This window comes from Urocitellus parryii, chromosome 10 (genome assembly GCF_045843805.1).
Source record: "Urocitellus parryii isolate mUroPar1 chromosome 10, mUroPar1.hap1, whole genome shotgun sequence".
NCBI classification, from domain to species: Eukaryota; Metazoa; Chordata; class Mammalia; order Rodentia; family Sciuridae; genus Urocitellus; species Urocitellus parryii.
The window spans coordinates 144,097,628-144,113,082 of record NC_135540.1 but is presented as its reverse complement, the minus strand read 5'-3'; the positions used below and the strand labels follow the sequence as shown (position 1 = coordinate 144,113,082).

The following is a 15,455-nucleotide window of genomic DNA, read 5'->3' as shown; positions in this document are numbered from 1 at the left end:
CCCATCACCCGCCTTGTCTAACCACCGCTGTCCAGCGTCCTGCCTACATGTTCGTCCCAGAGACCTCAGGCCACTCCGATGTGCTTGCCCTGAGCCTTTCCCAGAAGGCACAGTGCAGGTCTCTACCACAGCTCCTGTCCCTTCCACCTCCTTGAGAGCCCCTGTGTGTCCTTGCCTTGGAGCTGTGAGCAACGGCCTCCTCCTCTAAGGCAGTGACCTCCGTGGTCACCTGCTATACCCAATTCACATGAAGCCTAAATCCCCAGCTTCTCTCCTGCCAGGGCCCACTGTGCTCACCTTCTGTGTCCAGAGGACAGACAGAGAACACGGGGTCTCAGGGTGCGGTGACAGCACCACACAGTCCCACTGGGGACGCAGTGGCAGGCAGCGAGTGCTGAAGACAGTGCTGCGGGGCTGCCTCCTGGGTGGGCAAAGCTTTGCAACTTGTCAGGCAGCCTGGCGTGGACAGCCTCAGGGTCCGAGGGGGCAGAGCGCCCAGGAGTCGCCACATGGGCCAGGCCACATGCTCTCTGCAAGGCGGGCAAGCCAGTGGGCAGTGAGGGGGCACTTGGGCCCAACCAAGGGGCTGGCAGGACAGTGTGTGCCTTGGGAGGCTGGCTACCCTTCCCACACTCAGAAGATATCCGTGTGCCGAGAGCGGGGCAAGCAGGAGACCTGCCTGTCAAGAGGCAGGGCATGGCGGGCTTTCTGTCTACTCAGGGTCAGCAACCTGAGCCCTGGGCAAAAGCCTGCCCCTGTCTCTAGATGAAGCCTACTGAGACAGAGCTCCTAAACCTCCTGGCTGAGGACCTGCCTCGGGCCAGCATGGCCCGGCCGAATCGTGAGCGCACTTCACTGGCCTTCAGTCCCACACACTGCTCCCTCTGTAGGACCAGCCACCTCTCCCTGCCTGATGGTTTTCCTCTTGATGTGGTTTGCCTATTTCTAGGCAGGCAAGAGGCCGAGCTGCCAAGGGGACCTAGGTAGCTCCAGGCTAGCTGTGGGACATTCCTGTGGAACATTGTCCACTTACTGCCATGCCACCTGTGGCCAGTTTCTCCACAGAAAGGCAGGGATGAGAAGGCTCCAGAGAAGCAGAGCATTCACTTCCTGACCTCTGCAGAGAACACCTATGACCCCAGCCCCCTCCCGCAAGGAAGCCCTGTGTGGCCACTGGTGGTTCTTGTGGGGTTCTCAGCAATGGCCAATGCCTCCGTCACACCTCAGCTTCAAACACGCCAGCCACAAAGCAGGGCAGACAGGTTACCTGGCTGGAAACACACGCGAGCAGGAGCCAACCACAGAGTGCTGACTCTAGCAGTAGCCACTCCTCCCAAGTGGGTCACCAGTGACCTTCTTTTGTTCCTATTTCCCCTCCAAACATCATGCACAAGCCGTGCTCAGGACGCTACCTGAGAGCCGCTGCCATGCCCACTTGTCTGGGTGTCAGGCTGGGATGTGGAGGGCCTGGGTAGGAGACGCTGCCTGTGGGGGAAAGACACAAGGTGCTGGAGGGCGGTGCTGCAGGCTGCCTCCTGGGTGGGCAGGCTTTGTGCCTTGCCAGGGAGCCGGGGTGCACCAGGTCCCTGGAGGCCAGGCTTCTCCAGCTGTTGCGAGGCTGATGACAGGCAGCACCACACACCCCCTTCCTGCCCGCCCCCACCCTGAGTGTGCAGCAGCCGGAGTTCCTCCTGACCACAGAAGCAGCAAGTGAAGCTTGTGTGCCTGGGACTCTGTGCTCGTAAGCCCGAGGGAGTCGTGCCTGCCTTCTGCTCCCCTGGAAGTGGGCAAGGGGAACCCGGCAACTCTCCCTCCTTGGGGCGCCTGAGCCTCGGGACACCCTGAGCATGGTGGCCCTGTGTGCTGCAGAGTGGACAGAGGATGCTGGCCCATGGGGCATGAGACAGCTCTGCACTGGGACGGCGTTATCTCTGTTCCCTGGACCCTGAGGCAGCATGGTGACGCTCCCTCAGAAGACCCTGCAGAACAGCCAGGGACCAGGAAGCCAGGACCCTGGTGGGCTGTACCCACCCTTCCATTCTCATGTGGCAGGGCCTGGCTGGTCCACAGGGCCTGCCCCTCCTGGGACAGCCTGCTCTGACTCAGGAACTGCTTGCCTGTGGGCTCCCCTCTCGTGAAAGCCAGCCTGTCCACATTCCCCAGCCCTGACCACTCCAGGCCATTTATCGGACATCCAGGGGCAGCCCACACCCTGGAGCTGCTCAGTCATCAAACCTGCCAATCCCAGCGGTTGGCCTGTTCTGTCTGCCCCACTCGGTCCCTCTCCAAGGAACCAGAGAAAGCCATCTGACAGCCACTGTCCCTCATGGCAGCTGTCCCCCCTTGATCTGCTGGTCTCACTACCATGATTAAAATGGATCCCAGGTACATTTCAACCACACATAATAACAACGGCAGGTAACTGCATGCCACACAACTGCACTGGCTAGCAGGGACCCTGCTGAGATAACTCATCCACACAGGCCCAAGTGGACAACGGCCCTGGGTCACGGGGCCTTTGGACTGAGGAGCAGCCCCATCTCTGTGTGTCTCAGAGACAGCAGCCCCCAGACCAGGGGAGGGCACCAGCAGAGCCCTCTAGACACACCCCAGAGGCAGCAGCACAGACGGCACAGCCAGGAGCTGTGGAGGAAGCTGGCGGCTGGCGTGTCACCACATACCCAGGGCACAGCAAGGTCAGGGCAGCAGGATGGGGTGATCCTCCCCGGCCTGAGGGGCATGCTGGGAGATCAGGGTAACCACCCTCCCCAAGACACCCTCAAGGTAGGTGTGGGAAGCACTGTCGCAGGCAGTTAGAAGAGGTGTGTTGAGGAGCTGAAGCAAGAAGCACTAGTATTCCCAGAGGCAGGTTTGGCTGCTGCTCCCAGAGCAAGCCTCTGCCATCTTGGGCAGGACCAGGTGCTGCACTCGGCGTCCCCAGAGCAGTGCTCAGGGCTTGGCATCACAATGGGACACTGGACAGACGCGCCTGGCAGCCTGTGGTCATCTGGAGACAGGAGAGTGTGCACATCCAGTTAGCCAATCCATTTGCTAGGCATTGGCTGGGGTGGGGCTGCTGGTGTGTTACAGTAGGAACCAGCAACCTATCTAGAAAACCAAGTGTGAAACTGGAAAAAAACTGTAAAGCAATCAATTTGGGGTTCAACTAAAGGCAGAAGACAGATGGAAAAGCAGTTATTCTTGAAAGCCTCCTACAGTTTTGGGTGAGCAGGGGGCTGTGGAGAGGACAGCAGGCCTGGGCAGGGTGCCAGAGGCCGTGGGCTCAAGGCAGGAGGAAGCACTTCTGTGGGACATGGCCTTAGCTGAGGAGGGCACGGCCAGCCTGGGAAATCTGAAGATCAGAGGAGATGCTCCCCACGCCACAGTGGTGGGCAGGGCCAGCAGGTGTGAACTGGGTCTCCATCCCCACATCTCATCAGGTGCAGCCTTAGGGACACAGCTGCTGAAGCAAGTCTCAGACAAGCCCCTCCTGGCCCCTAACTTCTAAGGCAGAGGAAACCAGGAGGACACAGGACCATGGCAGGTCCACGTCCGCGGCTCAGTGCTGAGCAAGTGCATGGCCCTCACACTCCTGGGTGCAGGGCCTGTGTCAAGCCATCATCTCAACAGGTGCAGAGAAAACATCTGGGAGATCAAGGATCACCCTTGTATAGGCATCTCCAATGCTGAAAATGGGAAGTTTCTCTCCTAAGGCCAGCAACAGGACAGGCAAGAACTGTTTCTCTTACCATTGTTTTGTTTGTTTGTTTAGTAGGAGGTGGGGCCTCCTCAGTTGCCCAGGCTGGCCTTGCACTTGTGACCCTCCTGCCTCAGCTCCAAGGAGCTGGGGTCACAGGCATACCCACTATGCCTGGACTTGCTCTTGCCACTTTTATTTAACATTGTACTGGAGGTTGTTGCTGAGTACTTAGGCAAGAAAAAAAATTATTTGGGTTAAAAAGGAAGAAATAAACCAATTTGTACTTGTGACTAACATGACATAGTATATAGGAAATCCTAGGGAGTCCACAGAATGTCCCTAGATAACAAATGAGCTCAGCAAATTTGTAAGACACAAGATAAAACTACAAAAGTCAGTTGTACTTCCACACACCAGCAATGAAAATCTGAAAAATGAAACTGAAAAAACAATTCCATTTACAATAGTTTTAAAAAGAATAAAATAGGGTTGGGGTTGCAGCTCAATGGTAGAGCACTTGCTTACCATGTGTGAGGCACTGGGTTCGATCCTCAGCACCATATAAAAATAACTAAAATAAAAGTATTGTGTCCATCAACAACAACAAAAAAAGAAATACTTAGGAATAGTTCTTACCAAATAAATGTCAGTTTTCTTCACTGAAAACTACAAAACATAGCTAAAATTAAAGGACCCCAAAAGGGGAGGACAGTCAATGTTCATGGACCGGAAGACCTAATATCTTAGGATGGCAGTACTCTTAAAGTTCGTGTTCAGAGTCCATAAATCTCTCACCCAGACACCCACCCCTTCTTAGCAGAAACGAATAGGCTGATCCTAAAACTCACAAGGAAGTGCAAGGAACTCAGAATAGCCAGAGCAATCTTGAAAAAGAACACTATTTCAAAAAATTATGACAAAGTTATAGTAAGCAAAAGACCAAATTAAATGACGATAAACTAAACAAAGAGCACCCACAACCATTAAAGCAGTAAGAGGAAAGCAAGTCATCATGCACAGGAGTGCAACTGAGTGGTGGCCGGCCCCTCTTCAGAAGGAGCAGAAGTGGAGGTGATGCTCACAAAGCACCTCACACAGCTGCCACTTGGTCCACTCAGTGAAAGCATCCTCAAGGTGGAGACAAATGGAAGCTATTCCAAGATGAACAGAAACTGAAAGACCTAATGCTAGCCAATCTTACCTATGAGAAATAAAAAAGTGCTTCAGCCAAATCTGCAGGACGCAAGGTAGAACCTCAGAAGTGGCAGATGTGCTGCAGATGTGAGGCATGCATGTGTGTGCACGTGCACGCGTGTGTGCACATGCGCACACATACACATGTGTGTGTGTATTTGCATGTGTTTCCAAAGTTTTAAGGAATGTAAGTTTGTTTAATTAGAGAATAATTGCAGCACTGCCCTGTTGAGCTTGGAACACATAAATCACACATACACATGCACATACATGTCTTAGGAAGGAGGGAAGGGGAAGCGGGCGATGCTGTGCTGGAGCACCCCGCTGCTCCACCTGAGTTAGCCCAGCATTGACCTTGCACATACTGTGGCAAATTTAAGATGCATGATACAATCCCTGGGAAAATCACCAAGAAAGTAATACAATCCACAGTTAAAAGAGCAGAGGAGGAATTAAAATGTGCACTTGTCGGCCTGGGCGGCATGACAGAACACCAAGCCTGGGTGCTTCAACAACCATGATTTGTTTTTCACAGTTCTAGAGACTAAGAAGTCCAAGATGAAGGTGCTGGATGATTTGGTTTCAGGTGGCTAAAACTGTCTGATTCACAGCCTTTTCCGCTCTCAGGTGAGGTTTTGTTTTTCTGAGCTGGGGGTCAACTTCAGGGCCTCATGTAAAATGAAAAAGTGCTTCAGCCAAATCTGGAGGACGGAAGGTGAACCTCAGAAGTGGCAGATGTGCTGCAGACATGCTAGGCAAGCACTTCACTGAGCCACACCACCATCGCCTTAGCCCCTTGAGTGCTTGTAAACAGAGTGAGCTGTCTGGTGAGCACTTCAGTGCACCATCCAGGGCCTGAAGCTCCTTCACTCCCTGGTGCAGCATCTCCACCACTGTCTCCAGGACTCTTCCTCTTGCAAAGCTGAAACTCCATCCCCATAAGGACTGACTCTCTCATTTTGCTGAGCCCCTCGTGCCCACCACTCTGTGCAGTCTGTCCTGTGACTGCTCCTGCACTCGGCACAGTGCCCTTGGAGTCCATCCACACAGGAGCATGCGTCAGAACTGGCTTTCTCTTAAGGCTGGGTGGTACTCCACCCTATGCAATGCCAAGTCTGTTCATCCATCTTCTGTTGGCGGACACACAGGCTGCTTCCAGGCATTAGGCTGTGCCTACTGTGCTGGAAACCTGAGTGGGCGGCATCTCAGCCAGACCCAGGCACAGGAGTGGACGCAGCCACCACAACTGCGTGGAGTTCCATTCTGTGGCATCACCTCATCTTCCTGCCAGCATGGACAAGTGCCCGGCTTCTTCCACACCTTCACCAGCACTTGATACACGTGTTTCTGAAACAGCAGTCCAGGAGGCGGGAGGTCTCTCTCACTACAATTTGGTTTGCATTCCCTGCGAGTCAGCGATGGGCATCTTATGTGCTACTGGCTGTCTGTATTTCTTATTAGCCCACTAAGTCCTTTGCTCACTTTTGAACACTTTTGTTGCTGTTGTCCTTTATATATTCTGGGTCTTAATCTCTTACTAACTATGATGTACAAATATTTTCTCCCATTTTGTGGGTTGCCTTTTTTAAAAAAATCTATTTTTAGTTGTTGATGGACCTTTATTTTATTTATTCATATGCGGTGCTGAGAACAGAACCCAGGGCCTCACACATGCCAGGCAAATGCTCCATCACTGAGCCCCAATCCCAGCCCTGAGGGTTGCCTTTTTAACTCTATTAATAGTGAATTCTGTTGCACAAAAGTTTTAGATTTCCACGAGGTCCCATCTGCCTACTTGCTCTTTTGTCATCTGTGCCTTTGATGCCACATCCAAGAGGTCATTGCCAAGTCTAAGTGTCATGAAGCTTTTGTCCTGTTTTCTTCTAAGAGTTTTATGGTTGGGGTGTTTGGCCCATTTTGAGTTAATTTCTTGTATAATGCTAGTTAAGGGTCAAACTTAGCTTATTCATTATTCTGCACATAATGATATCCAGTTTCCCAGCACTGATGGTTGAAAAGATTTCTTATCCTATTGAAAAGTGTCTTTTCTTTTTAAAATTTTTTTTAATATTATTTTTCAGTTATAGTTGGACACAACACCTTTATTTCACTTTTTTTTTTATGTGGTGCTGAGGATGGAACCTGGGGTCTCACATGTGCGAGGTGAGCGCTCTACCGCTGAGCCACAATCCCAGCCCCCCAAAAGTGTCTTTTCTTATACAGACATTGATCCTACTAAATTAGGGGTCAACTTTTATGACCTCATTTTATCTTAATAATCTCCTATAGGTCCCATCTCCAAAGATAGCCACATTGAGGGTTAGAGCTTTAAAATATTAATTTTGGGGGAATATTATTGAGTCCATAACAAAATGGTACTCTAAAAATATCTGATGCAAATAAGGGCAGTAAGGATACACAAATAAAATCTGTCTTACTTAACACACCTTGAAAGACCACAGGCATGGGTCAAACCATGTTAATAGTTACATTAAATATCTAAATAGTTACATTAAATAGTAGTCCCAACCACTTAATCGAGGGCACAGATTAAAAGAATGGATCAAAAAACAAGACCAGAGCACACAAAGAAGTGCACACCTGTCATCCCAGTGGCTTGGGAGGCTGAGGCAGAAGGATCACAAGTTCAAGGCCAACCTTGGAAACCTACCAAGGCCCTGTCTCAAGATCAAATTTAAAGAAAGGGCTGAGTATGTAGCTCAGGGATGGAGCACTCACTTAATATGTGTAAGACCAACGGGTTCAATCCCAGTACCACCAAAACAAGACACGAGGAACGAGGATTATCACTGCTGCAACCTACCAGAGCACTCCTTGGATGCAAGGGTACAAAGAAGCTGAAATCTGAAGCACAGGTGAGGCTGACTGTGTGGTTTGGATCTGCAGTGTCCCTGAAAGGCTCACATGTTGAAGGCAGCAGTCAGAGGTGGGGATCTCGGGGACTCTGACCTCAGGTGGATGAACCCATTGATGGTGTTACCAGAGGTGGCGGAGACTGTGGGGAGGAAGGTTGGAGGAGGCAGGTCCCTGGGGTATCTCATCCTGGACCCTTCTGCCCCTCTCTCTCTGCCCTACCACGTGCTCCCCACATGATGCTTTGCTTCACCATAGGCCCAAGAACACAGGTCTCAGCTGTCTGTGAAACTAGGAGCCAAGGAACCTCTTTCCTCCTCTAAGTTGATTTTGTCAAGTTTTCAGTCACAACGACAAAAACTAGCACAATAACCATGCAAACTACTACCAATCTAAAAATTAAATGAAGAAAACTCCAGAATAAGAAACACTTAGATATGAATTTATCAGTAGAGTATAAGACACTGTACACTGAAAACTACAAAAAGGTTCTTGAGACAAAATAAAGTAGATGGAGAGACAGATACAGCATGTCTACAGACTGAATTACTCAAAATTCTTTAAGATGGCAATTGTCCCCAAACTGATGGACAGACTGAATAAAATTCCTATCAAAATATCGGCAGGCTTTGTACAATTTGAAAAAAGAATCCTAAAAATTATATGGAAATGCAAAGGACTTAGAATAGCCAGAAATTACTTTGATAAGATAATAACAGAGTTAGGAAGACTTACACCATCTGATTTCAAAACTTACTGTAAAACAAAAATAATCAAGATCACGTGGTGTTCATGAGAGCAGACATCATTGCTCAACAGAACGTAGTCCAGAAGTGTTTTAGTCAGCTTTTTCATTGCTGTGACTAAGGGACCCAACCAGCACCACTGTATGGGGAGGAAAAGTTTACTTGAGGGCTCACGGTTTCAGAGGTCTCAGTCCATAGAAGGCAGAACATCATGGCGGAAGAGTGTGGCAGAGGGAAGCAGTTCACATGGTGATCAGAAAGCAGACAGAGAGATACTCCACATTCCATAGCCATAGCCCAATGCCCACCTCCTCCAGGCACACCCCACCTGCCTCCAGCCACCACCCAGCTAATCCCATCATGGATTAATTAATTGATTAGGTTAAATCTAGAACCCAATCATTTCTCCTCCAAACCTTCTTGCATTGTCTCAAACGTGAGCTTTTGGGAGATACCTCACATCCAAACCATAACAGGAAGGAAGCCCTCAGAACTATGATCCAGATTGCTTCCTGTGAATAGAGTTGACTTTTGTATGTTGACCTTGAAGCCTGCGACCTAACCACCTCCATGAATTCTAACAGTGCCCACAGAGAGTCCTCCTAACGTTCTGTTTATAATACGCTGTCAACAGCCACCTGTCTTTACCTCCATGACTCCCTCCCTCCCTCCCTGCTTCAGGCTGGCCTTGAACTTGCAGCCTGCTCAGCCTGGGCCTGGGGCTGCAGGCACAGCCCGTCGCACACTTGCCATTTCTTTCTTTGCCTCACTGCACTCCCTGGAACCTCTGGACCAGTCCTTGATTCATTCCCGATCTCGGAGGAAAACAGTCCATCTTTAACATCATTTTTTAAAGAACCGTTTTGAGATGGGATCTGGCTATGTTGTCCAGGCTGGCCTCAAACCTGCCATCCTCCTGCCTCAGACTCCCAAGCAGCTGGGATTACAGGCATGGGCTTCAATATTAATTTTGATGTCAGCTGTAGGTTTTCTAAAGATGTCCTTTTATCAGGTTGAGGATGTTCCCCTTTATTAAATGTTGGTTGAGAGTTTCTACCATAAGTAATTATAGAATTTTATCCAATTGAAAATGTTATTCATTTTTAAATTTTGCTAATATGTGTTAATCTATGTTCAGATGTCAAATAAACCTTGAACACCTGAGATAATCTCCACTTGGGAATGGTATAATAATTACCCATTTATATGTTGTTAGATTTGACAAAATAGTTCTGTATCTTTGTGAGGAACTTTGGCTCAAATTTTTTCCCTCTTGTATTGCCTTTGGTACAGAGTATTGCTGACCGTATAAAATGAACTGCAAAGTGTTTGGTCTTTCATTTTCTGAAAGAGTCATGTAGGACTGGTATTATTTCTTCCTTAAATGCTTGATAGATTTTACCCATGAAACCATTAAGAAACAGGATTTTCCCTGTGGGAAAACTTTTAAGTTACTGATTCGATTTAATTGATAGGGTTGTCCAGTTTTACGACTTCTTCTTGAGTCAGTTTTGATAATCTGGTCTCTTTTTGAAGAACCAGCTTCTGGCTCCACGGGCCATTTCTACGTTCCTGTTTGCTGCTTCATGGACTTGTACTCCACTGTCCTGGCGTGAGGCTGGGTGACTGAGTGCAGGTGTTCCTTCTAATTCAAGCGTTTAAAGCTATGAGCCTCCCTCTGGGCTTTCCCCGCATCATCTCCAGGGGAGTCAGCTTTCTGTCCCTGGGACAAATACCAGAGAAAAACAATCTAGGAGGAAAGATTTATTTTGACTGTGGGTTCAGAGGTTTCAGTCCATGGTCAGCCAGCTCCAGGGAGAAACTTCAGGAACGATGCTCACCCCATGGCAAACCCAAAGCCGGGACGGGGAGGGGCTAGACAAGCTAGACGCCGCCGGGAAGCCTTCCTCCCACTGTGCCGCGCCTCCTGCAGCCTCCACCACCTCCCACAGCCTCCACCACCTCCCACAACACCGTCATACTAGGAAGCCATCCATGGACTGACTCACTGTGGAAGTCGGAGCCTCGAGGTCCAGTCCCTTCACAAGAGCCCACCTCTGGATGCTGCAGCTTCAGGGGCCAACCTTCAGCCCAGGAGCTCCTGAGGGATGTTCCAGGTCCAAACCATAATGACATAAAATATGCTGTATTTTCATTCAGTTCAAGATACTTTCTAATGTCCCTTGTGATTTTTTTCTTTGATCCATGGAATAGTTTGAGTTGAATTGTTTAATTTTGAAATATTTGTTTTAATCTCAGATTATTTTGTTGATTTGCATCTTAATTCTCTGCAGTCAGGGTACACACTGCATGATCAAAATCATTTGAAATAACTAGAAGTTGTCTTAGGTTCTGATACATAATGTATTCTAGAACATCCTACTTTCACTCAAAAAGAACATGTACTCTGCTGCTGCTTGCCCGGGAGTCAGTGGTTGATGGTGTTGAGTCTTTTATCTCACTGATTACTCGTCCAGTTGTTTTATCAGGTATTGGGAATAGGTTAGTGAAATACCCGATTCATAACTGTTGAATCAGTGATTTTTAAAATTCTGTCAGTTTTGTCTCATATTTTAGATCTGTCTTTTTTTGGTGTGTATACAGTGATCATTCTATCCTAATACATTTAGATCCTTTTTGTCATCATGAAACGGCCTCCTTGGGCTGGGTTTGTGGCTCAAAGGTAGAGCGCTCACCTAGCACCTGTGAGGCACTGGGTTCGATCCTCAGCACCACATAAAAATGAAATAAAGATATTGTATCCACCTACAACTTAAAAAATATTAAAAAAGAATAAGAAAAAATAAATGGACTCTTTATCCCTAGTAAAATTTCCATCTTAAAACTTATTTTGCCTGACATAAACAATAGCTACTCCAGTTCTCTTCTGGATCTGTCGTTGATACATCTGGGGTATAGTTTGTCTTTAGACCTATTTGTGACTTTGAATGGAGTGTCTTTCTCATAGACAACTTACCAATGGGTCCTTCTTTCTATATTAGAGGAGGAAAAGTTTATTTCAGCTCCTGGTTTCAGAGGTCTCAGTCTATAGTTAGCCAACTCCAGAACTCTGGTCCAAGGTGAGACAGAATGTCCTGGCACAGGGGACCTGGTAGAGAAAGCCGCTCAGGACCTGGCAGTCAGGGAGCAGGGAGAGCTCCACTTACCAGGGACAACGCCCTAGAGACCACCCCTCTACCATATTAGTGGATCAGCCTACAGATAGCTCTCCTCATCTAATAATTCACCTGTGACAACTCTTCATCGTCTCACACATGAGCTTCTGGGGGACACATCATGTCTAAACTATACATTCCAACCTGGCCCCCAAAAGCTCATGACCATCTCACAATGCAAAATACAATCAGTCCATTTCCAATAGCCGCCATAGTCTTAAAAGTTCCAGCACTGGGGGCTGGGGATGTGGCTCAAGCAGTAGCGCGCTCGCCTGGCATGCGTGTGGCCCGGGTTCAATCCTCAGCACCACATACACAAACAAAAGTGTTGTGTCCGCAGAGAACTAAAAAATAAGTATTAAAAAAATTCTCTCTCCCCCCTCTCTTTCTCTCTCTCTCCTCTCTCTTAAAAAAAAAAAAAAAAAAGTTCCAGCACTGCCTAAAAGTCCAAATCCGAAATCTTACCTGAGACTCGGCAAATTCTTAGCTATTTTCTCTCGTAAAGATCAAAAGAAGTTACATATATCCAATATATAATGGCAAAGAATGAACATTTCCATCCCTAAAGGAAGACACAGAGGTATACAGAATGAAGAGATAGGAACAAAGCAAGACCAAAATCCGGCTGGGCAAATAAGTCCTGTAGCTCTGGGTCCAGCATCTGGGGCATACGGCATTGTAATTGGTTTAATAAGCTTTTTTGCCGCTCGTCTAAAATATCTAACCCAAATAATTGTAGAGAAGGAATAGTTTATTTGAGGGCTCACAGTTTGGAAGTTCTTTGTCCACAGAAGGCCGGCTGCATTCCTCAGTGCTCGCGGTGAGGCAGAGCACCATGGCAGAATACTGGCAGAGGGAAGCAGCTCACATGACAGCCGGGAAGCAGAGAGACTCTACTCACCAGACTCAAAGCACATACCCCACAGCCATGCCCCACAGTCCTATTGGCATTCCACCAGCCACACCCTACCTGCTCAGGGATTAACTCACTGATGAGGTAAGCCTATAACCCTATCATTTCTCCTTCAAACCCTGCCTGGTCTCACATGTGAGCTTTCTGGGGACACCACATCTGAATCTTAGCAATGATGTTCTCTCCAAAGGACTTGTGTCGCTCTACCCTAATGACCTTGTTGGTTATTGCCACAAGCTTCTCTCTGGGCTTGTCTCTGTTTGATTCCTGCAGCTTTCCTTGGCAGAGAGTCCATGGTATGGGGGTCTCTGAACCGTGGGGGTCTGCACTGCAGCACTGGCTTCCTTTCCACGTCTCCACACATCACCCTCTCAGGGCAGCCCCCAGGGACTCTGCCCCTGCTGCACTCTGCCTGGCCTCCTAGGCCTTGCTTTGAAAAATCTCGGTGGAAGCCTCCATGACCCCCTAATCCAGCATCCTATAGTCCTCCAGAATCAGGACCATATCATTGAAATCAGCGTCTGCCGCCATATCAAGCAGTAGCTAAGCCTCCTGGGACCCTGACTGCAGTGGCCTCTGAGTGCCTGGGCAGCTGAACACGGTAAAACAACTTCTTAAGCCTCCTATGCAAGCAGAATGCCCCAGTGGTCTCTTCTCAAAGGAGTTTTTACTTTCATAACCATGAGCCTGAGATGGGCATGGTTTTACCAATTCCTGAGTTGCACTCAAACCATCCTTCTTATTATTTCTTTTTTTAAGTATTTATTTTTTAGTTGTAGTTGGACACAGTATCTTCATTTTATTTATTTATTTTTAGGTGGTGCTGAAGATCAAACCCAGGGCCTCACATATGGTAGGCGAGTGCTCTACCGCTGAGCCCCAGCCCCAGCCCTGCTTCTTATCACTTCTATATAGAGTATTTAGCATTTCTTTAGTGGTTGTAATCTCTGTTAACAACCACAATTTTCTTAGTCCCAATTTTACTCCCACTGTCTGGCCAAACTTGAAGTTTTTAAAATCTTTGCTCTCTGCTTTCTGCTTCTGATTATCACAGTATACTTGGCTAAAAACCACCAGCAATGTTCGTTCTACTGCCTGCATGCTGCGCTCCCTTGATATTTCCTCTGCCAGATTAATCACTCCATCACCTTTAAATTGAGCCTCACAGAAAGTCTCAGGGCAAAAGTAGAGAACTGCTTTGCTAGAACATAACACAAATGGCCTATAGTCGTACTCCAATGGAGTCCTCCTCCTCAGAAACTTCACGATCCCAGTCTTTACTGTCCACAGTCCTACTGGCATTGAATCTGTGATCCTCCTGCCTCAGCCTCCTGAGTGGCTGGGATTGCAGGTGTGCACCACCATGCCAGGCTGTATCTGGGAGAATCTAAGCAGATAAACTAACAACACACTGAAGAAAACAGAAATCTGATTCCAGAGTGTAATGAATCAATAAAGCCTGACTTGGGAATTTGTAGTGGAATGTGGAGAAGAAATTATGGACACAGAAAAGTGCCGTGAGGCGGTCCTGGGAGCTGGTCCTGGGAACTAAGGTTGAGTGTGGTTGGAGGCCGAACACGCATCACTGTCAGGGAGACTCTGAGATCCACTCATTGTGGGCAGATGGAACTGCAGTGAAGTGACCAATAGATGGCAGTGTGGTCAGTGTCCCCAGGGAGGGGACAGGGCAACCTGTACACCCTGGTGTGAGTTAACAGGAAGAACTGGCACATTCCTGCCACAACAGCACATGGGGTCACAGGAGGAAACTCCAGACAGCCCAGGCTCCAGGTCATCTTCAGAATTTAAGGTCTATATTCTTTAAGGACAAGAAATGGAGAGCCCGGGGGAAAGTGTGGAGGATGATGGAAAGACACTCTGTTGAGGGCTCTGGCTGGAGGGAGAGCAGGGCCTTGTGGAGGCCAAGGCTGGGCCAGAGTGCTGGGTGCTCTGTTTTCTCCAGGGGCCTCAGGCATCAGGTTTGTGACATGCGAGACACCAGTGACAACAGGGACCAGCTCTGACAGAGGTTAGTGGTCAGGGAACCTGGAGGGGATGTGAGAACCGTTTATGATGTTTTTACAAAATTTCTGTGTGTCTGGAGTAGTTTCCAGTAAATGATGAAAGAAGCAAGGTGGATTCTCATCTTACAGTATGCTTCCAGACAGAGGCCTAAGAATCTGGACAAGGGTAAACACTGAAAACTCAAAGAATCCTGCTACGCAAAAGATAATTCAAGGGAATAAACAGACAAGCTACAGACAGGAGAAGATATTCGCAAAAGACACATCTGATAAAGGACTGTTACCCGAAACATACACAGAATTCCTCAATAGAAAACAAACAGCCTGATCAAAAAATGGCCAAAGACCTGACACATGTCAAAAAGTCGTCCAGATGGTAAACGTCAACGAGAAGATGCTCACTGTGAAACGCCAACCACCATGGCAGGACTCCAGGAATCACCTATCAACTCTGAGGCCAGCTCAGGCTGCAGAGCGGCACTGCTGGTGGAGGGCACCTGGGCAACCTGTAGCACGGCAGTTTCTTTCAGAACCAGCATGCTCTCCAGCAAGGCCCAGCAGCAGCCATCCTACTTGGTGTCGACCATAGGAGTTGAACACTGGCAGCACATTACTGCAGCAGTATAAGTAGTGCCTCAGACTGGGAAGCAGCTGGGATGGCTGCAGGGTATCCCCACGGGCAAATACGATGCAAGCCTAGAAAGAAAAGAGCATCGAGCCTCGGAACGAGAGGCGCAGCACTCAAGAGCACAGACTAAGCCAAGAGGACAAACTGAAAGGCCACACTCAACTCCAGCTGCAGGCCGCACCGGACAAGGCAAAACTGGG

At 48.5% G+C, this 15,455-nt stretch overlaps 1 protein-coding gene across 1 annotated transcript in view; it reads right to left on the bottom strand.

Moving 5' to 3' along the window:
* The window catches only part of Rnf212 (ring finger protein 212), a 36,292-nt gene that overhangs the window by 1,429 nt on the left and 19,408 nt on the right, over nucleotides 1-15,455 (bottom strand). Inside the window, exon 10 of the mRNA XM_077803461.1 lies at nucleotides 1,413-1,485. Coding sequence (XP_077659587.1) covers nucleotides 1,413-1,485 — 73 coding nt within the window. The remainder of the gene's footprint in view (nucleotides 1-1,412; nucleotides 1,486-15,455) is intronic.